Source organism: Bos indicus, chromosome 6, assembly GCF_029378745.1.
Source record: "Bos indicus isolate NIAB-ARS_2022 breed Sahiwal x Tharparkar chromosome 6, NIAB-ARS_B.indTharparkar_mat_pri_1.0, whole genome shotgun sequence".
Taxonomy (NCBI): domain Eukaryota; kingdom Metazoa; phylum Chordata; class Mammalia; order Artiodactyla; family Bovidae; genus Bos; species Bos indicus.
Window position 1 is genome coordinate 80,278,305 of NC_091765.1, and position 7,225 is coordinate 80,285,529.

Consider the following 7,225-nt stretch of genomic DNA (forward strand, 5'->3'; position numbering starts at 1 on the left):
CAGGCAGGGAGAACAAATCTGAGATCATCATAGACAATATAGAGAAAATATAACTCATTTGAGCTACAAGTAAGGAAACAAAACCTATAGAAGAAACATAAAGACAAATCAACCACACATACATCTCTCTTGGGATTTGAGAAACTAAATGATTATAACAGAAATTTTACATTAAGCTGAGATGAAGAATTATTTCCCTCCATTGGAAACCCCAATAAGAGAGCTATTTCAAGTCAAGTGTATATTTCCTAATAAGGCCATAGTGAAAAAAAAAATGGTATTGCAATACATCCTCATTATACTTTTGCTGGCCCAAAATAGAGACTTTATTTTTTTTACTTCCAAAGAAGTGTTGTGGGCGGGTGCGGGGGGTGGGGGGTGGCAGGGGATACAGGCCACCTGGAGTAGAGAAAATCCGGGTGTGCCTTTTGATGTTTTTAAAACAATTTTTAAAGGCAAACAAACATAAAGCAATATCCACAGTCTTGAGAACAAAAGACTATACAATCTTGCATCATATTTCCTGTCATATGTCCATTTCTATGGTCAACAGACTTTTATTGTCAAAAATTACAGATATTGGTAATTTGAATGTGCATTAAATTTCTCTGGAGGAAAAAAATGTGGTTTTAAACATAAAATGTAATCAAACAAAACAAAGAATCAAATCAAACCAAGAATGTAATCAAACAAAGGAAAATAATAATGATAGGAGGGAACCAGTTTCTATTTCAATATATTGAGTTTTACTTTATTTATTATTATAGAAAAAGGATAAAAGATAAAACACCTTTAAATATTGATATAGTAACTGGCTTGAAAATCTGGATTTATGGGAAAATGTATATTTGAGAAAATGAAAGAATATAACCATCCATTTTTCACTCCTGAAAAATTATTTAAAAGGTTTTACACATAATATTTTATACCCTTTGATCTTGAAATATTTATTCAGTATCTAGTACTTTTTATGTTGGAGAATTTAGCATTAATACCATTTGATGATTTTCTATTTTCTTTTAAAATGAAAATATTTATTTTAAAATCTGTTATTTTTTATAAATATCAAACATAATATCTCCCATTCTGTTATCATATATTAATGAAAAGTCAAAGTCAAGTTGCTCAGTCGTGTCCAACTCTTAGCGACCCCATGGACTACAGCCCACCAGGCCCTCCGTCCATGGGATTTTCCAGACAAGAGTACTGGAGTGGGGTGCCATTGCCTTCTCCGTTAACAGTGGCTAGGCATATTATATTTACTTGGAGCTAGTATACTTGGTGACAGCCTCAGTGCCCTCGGACATGGTGTGCTTAGCCAGCTCCCCAGGTAGCAACATGAGCCTGGCGGTCTGGATGTCCCTGGATGTGATAGTCATGTGCTTGTTGTAATGCACCAGGCACGATGCCTCGCCAGAGATGCCCTCGAAAATGTCGTTGACGGAGTTCATGATTCCCATGGCCTTGGACGAGATGCCGCTGTCCAGATGGACTTGCTTCAGCACCTGGTACACGTACACGGAGTAGCTCTCCTTGCGGCTGCACTTGCACTTCTTGCTGTCCTTCTGGGCCGTGGTCACAGCTTGTCGTCCTTCTTCTGGACCTTGGTCACAGCTTTTTTAGAGCCCTTTTTAGGGGCAGGAGAGGACTTAGCCAGTTCAGGCATGTCTATAATGACAACACCCAACAACACAGAAAGATCTTGAAAGATAATGAAAGTAGTACATAAATAGTGGAAAAGACCAAATGAATGGTGGCAGAGTAAGAAATGCCCAAATTAATTCCCTCCATGGAAACAATAATTCGGTCAGCAAAAATCATCACAATCAACTATTTTAGAATTCTGGAGTCTAGTCAAAATTTGCAGGATTAAGGGATTGCTTAATAAAGAATCTGGTAAATTTTAATAAATTTCAGTATTTAGTGTTGGGATTCCCTGGTAGCTTGTGAAAGTGAAAGTCTCTCAGTCATGTCCAACTCTTTGCAACCCCAAGGGCAATATCCTGGTAGCTAAGACAGTAACAAAATCTGCCTGAAATGTAGTTGACCCGGGTTCCATCCCTATGTCAGAAAGATCCCCTGGAGAAGGGAATGGCAACCCACTCCAGTATTCTTGCCTTGGAGAATTCCATGGACAGATCGTAGGGTCACAAAGAGTCCTACATGACTCAAGGCCTCAGTATTTAGTGTAGCAGCCACCATTTTCCAGGCCAGTTAGGTAGTCATGGGGGATTTGGCCTGCATTTCATGGTTCTGGTTTGGACAATAAGGACTTTAGTCTCCAAGGATCAGGGTTGTGTCTTTTCATGTGCTTTAATCGCTAGTACAAAGAACAGCCATTGTTTCTGTCCCTTCCATCTGAAGTAGCTTTCCTGATAGCACCAATTACAAGGAATTTAAAAAGACAGAATACTTCCTTCCCCTCCACCCTTCCCTTCTCCTTATGTTAGGTCGCTGGCTGACTACAGAGATAACAAAAGAGAGACAACTAGCCATGCAGAACAAGAAAAATAGCCCTTGCTGAACAGTTTGAAAAAGTCACTAAAAAAACGGTGTATCACAACTCTGTGTCGGTAACATAAGCAATCACCAGGAAAGGGGGGAGAATATGATTTCCAGAATTAGCACATTATATTATTAAAAATGTCCAGTTCTCAACAACAACAAAATTAATTTCAAATAACAGGGGAAAAAAAAAAAAAAACAGGAAACTACAGTCTATTCACTGTTAAAAAAAAAAACATAAGTTAATAGAAGTTATCCAAGAGGAAGCCCACGTATTGGACACCCTAGAAAAGAACTTGAACTCTCACATTAAATGTGCTTAAAGGGTTGATGGACACCATGGACAAATAACCAACGGAAGGCAAAGGAATGGTGTGTGTGTGTGTGTGTGTGTGTGTGTGTTAGTCACTCAGTTATGTCTGACTCTTTGCAACCCACACACTGTAGCCCTCCAGGCTTCTCACGGAATTCTCTAGGCAAGAATACTGGAGTGGATTGCCATTCCCTTCTCCAGAGGAAATTCCCAACCCAGGGATCAAAACCTGGTTTCCTGCCTCACAGGCAGATTCTTTACCATTTGAGCTAAAGGGAAATATCAATAATGAAAAAAGAGATTATATAGATGAAGCAAACAGAGATTTGGACCTGGAAAATACAATAACTGAAATGAAATTTTTATTTAGAGGGGTTCAGCAGTGGACTTAAGCAGGTTTAATAAAGAATTATTAACCTAGAAAATGTGACAATTAATACCATGCAATCTTAGGAGCAGAAAGTAAAAGAAGGGAGAAAAATAAATATGGCTTAAGGTACCTGTGGAACACCTTCACACACAACACCTTCACACACACCAACACTTATTATGGAAGCTTCATAAGCAGAAGAGAGAAAGAAGGCAGCAAACTAATATTTAAATAAATAATGCCCCCAAACATCCTAAACTTGATGAAAATCATTAAATTCCAAATTTAAGATCAAGGAATTTCAAGGAGGATCAGTTCTAAATTACAGCTCACAGTAACACATTATAATCAAACTGTTGAAAGCAAATGTCAAAAAGAAAACCTTGACAGCAACGAGGAAAGTGACACATCAAGTGCAAGAAATTCTCAATAATATTTACAATTCACTTTTTACTATAAACCATAAAGGCCAGGAGGCAAGAAGACATATTTATTGTGCTGAAAGTAAAATTAAGAATTCTATATTCAACAAAAACAACCTACAAAAACAAGGGGAAAATTAAGACATTCTCAGATATACAAAAGCTAATACAGTTTGATGGTATTAGATATGCCCAACAAGAAATGTTAAATTCAGTCCATTAGGATAAAGAAGAGGAAACAAAATGGTAGATCAAAGCCATTTGAAGAAAAAATGATTTCTACACAGATAAACATAAAAACTAGAATTACTGTAATTTTGGCTTAAAACACTTTTTGCATTTCCTGTATGCTTTAAAATGCATGAAAATAATAAATACTGACCAACATTAATGGGAACATATTATACAAAAGCAATTTGTAACAAAAATAACATCATAAAGGGAGAGAAAAGAGCTGGAGAGAAACACAGTTAATTTGGGGTTGACCAGAGTTTCCCTGAGTTTTTAATTACAAATAAAAGACACATTTTTCATTTTTACTAAGAACTTTATTGAACAGCATCTTCACCATTTTGTTCCACTATCTTCTGCCATTTTGCAGGAAACTTCATAATTCCATCTTCCCAAAACTTTTTATCTTTTTGAGCAAAGAACTGTTCCAGGTGCCTTTTAGTCTTCCAGGCAATTGATTTTTTTCCATTAAGATAATTTTGCAAAGATGGAAATAAATGGACATCCAAAGGTGCAATGTCTGATGACTATGGGAGATGAATAAGAAATTCCTAGCCAAACTAACAGTTTTTGCCTGGTCATTGTTTTCCTAATGGAAGACTGTACGTTTTCTGTTGACTAATTGTGGATACTTTTTGTTAAGTGCTGCTTTCAATTAGTATAATTAAGAACAACACTTGCTGGAATTAATTATTTTGTTTTCTAGAAGGAGCTCATAATAGAATACTTCTACGAATTCCACCATATACATAACATCTTCCTTGGATGAGGACAGGTCTTTGGTGTGGTTGGTAATGGTTCATTTCAGTTGGCCCACAATCTCTTCCATTCCACATTATTATACAGTATCCACTATTCATCACCAGTCACAGTTTGTTTTTAAAACAGAATGCTTGAGTAACAGGAGTATCCACCAGTGAATAATCCTGAAAAACAAACAAACAATACTTTTGTTACATTTAAGTAGAGAATCACAGAATCACATGGGGAAATATAGTCTAGTGTATGTATATATATACATATATTTTTTTTTTCCTTTGGCTTAACTTATGTGGAACCCAAACATCAAAGTGATTAACATAACCAAGGTGGTGCAAATGATTTTCCATCCGTGACTTGGGTATTTTGAGTATGTCAGTTATTTAGGCATGGGCTTCCCCTGTGGCTCAGTGGTAAAGAATTCGCCTGCAATGCAGGAGCCACAGGAGACCCAGGTTCGATCCCTGGGTCAGGAAGATCCCCTAGAGAAAGAAATGGCAACCCACTCCACTATTCTTTCCTGGAGAACCCCATGGACACAGGAGACTGGCAGGCTAAAGTCCATGGAGTTGCAAGAAGTCAGACAAAACTGAATCGACTTAGCACGAGAGACTAACAATGTCTCGATTTGATCACTATCAACTTCAACTTGTCTACCAGACTATAGAGCATCATTCAGAAAGGAATATCCAGTATATAGCTTGACAAATCACATCTGACACATTTGATCTTTCACAACACCTGCTCCATGTGAAAGAAAGTAAAAGTGTTAGCTGCTCAGCTGTGTCCAACAAGTTGCAACCACATGGACTGTAGCTTACCAGGCAATTCTGTCCATGGAATTCTCCAGGCAAGAGTACTGGAGTGAGTAGCCATTCCCTATCTCAAGGGGATCTTCTTAACTCAGGCATTGAACGTGGACCTCCCTCATTGCAGGAAGAGTCTTTACCATATGAACCACCAGGGAAGCATCATCCAGCACGAAATCTCCAGTACAAAACTTGGCAAACCACTTATGACACATTCCATCAGTCACATCACCTTCTTCATACATGGCACACATCTTTATTGTATGTGTTTCAGTTGTGTTTTTCAGTGTATGCTTTTCTTGAAATTATAAAGTATACTATGTCCCAAATGCTTTTTCTTCCGTCTTCAATATTAAAATGACTACATAAGTTTTTGCCAATTTTGATGTTTTTTTTCAATGCATCCTGATATGACAGTTGTCACAACACAATCCAACAAAACTGTTTTAAATGAAATTAAAGACAACTAAGCTCTACTACAGCCATCTTACAGAAAAAACTGAACAAACCTTTTGGTAAACCCTAAATATATGCTTTTTAAGCCTTGCAGAATAAAAGAAGCCACACAAAAATTAGATACACCTGCATCTAATCATGCTCTCTGAAAATGGTTGAGCTTGTTTGTAGCTTTAAACAACAACAAAATAAATGAAGAAATATCTTCTTCAAATGGTACGACCTACTGCAGATCCAGTGACATGTTTTGAATGTTTCAAAGCGTATCATGTGGGATTTGGAACATGAAACTAAATAAAACTAATGGTTTTCTTGGCAACCCATTTCTGTATTGTGTACCTGAAAACACATCAGAGAAAAATTCTTCTACTCTGAGACTCATTTAGGAAAAACAAAACTACCATTCAGAATTTTATAAGGTTTGAAGTTTCTTTGTCAGGCAAAAGCTATACCAAAACAAACAACTTCGACTTGCTTTGAAAGAAAATCACCTGCAAAAAAAAGAAGAAGAAAAGCATCTGCAATATTTGGAATATATTAGTTACCATTTTACTTTATAAGAAAGATCATTGTGTTCCATTTCAACATGCATGGACATTAAATATAAGCATTTAAAGTGATTTCTTTTAAAGAAAGTGAGAAAATCATGCTAATATCCCAGAGTTTGTGGCATTGAGAGAGTAAATGCTGAAACAGAAAATGATTTTCAGGTAGCAGTATGATTTCTTAAAAAACAAAAAGGATTATTCTCAAGTATTTTGACAGAAGTGCTGCTTATTTTTTGATATGCTGCTGCTGTTGCTGCTGCTGCTAAGCCGCTTCAGTCGTGTCCGACACTGTGCGACCCCATAGACGGCAGCCCACCAGGCTCCACCGCCCCTGGGATTCTCCAGGCAGAAACGCTGGAGAGGGTTCCCATTTCCTTCTCCAATGCATGAAAGTGAAAAAATAAAGTGAAGTTGCTCAGTCATATCTGACTCCTCGCGACCCCATGGACTGCAGCCTACCAGGCTCCTCCACCTATGGGATTTTCCAGGCAAGAGTACTGGAGTGGGGTGTTTTTGGATATATGTTAGCATAAAATGTTGATACAAGATGATATAAATATATGGCAATGAAGATAGTATTATGGATGCAGCCAAAGAAACACTAACTTTATGACCGAAGAGCTGTTCTGAAAGGATGGTGATCATGAAGTTGCTAACCTTTAGACACATGTTTCTGGTGCTGATATAAGAAAAGTTGTTTGTCATTTGAAAAAAATTTTTCAAATGAAGAGTATCTCTCTAAATTCTTAGAAATTTAAAATATCTATAAGAACTCTCTTAAATCTAAATCTATATGATAATTACAATGTAAA

The 7,225-nt window shown here is 36.9% G+C and overlaps 1 protein-coding gene across 1 annotated transcript; it reads right to left on the reverse strand.

Annotated features, from left to right (window-relative positions):
- Positions 1-1,259: 1,259 nt before the first annotated feature.
- On the reverse strand, positions 1,260-1,666 carry LOC109560194 (histone H2B type 1-L-like). Its single transcript, XM_019962178.2, has 2 exons — positions 1,604-1,666; positions 1,260-1,565 (listed from the first exon to the last, which is right to left on the reverse strand). The coding sequence occupies exons 1-2, from the start codon at positions 1,664-1,666 to the stop codon at positions 1,260-1,262; spliced, it is 369 nt and encodes a 122-aa protein (XP_019817737.2).
- Between the last annotated feature and the right edge of the window lie 5,559 nt (positions 1,667-7,225).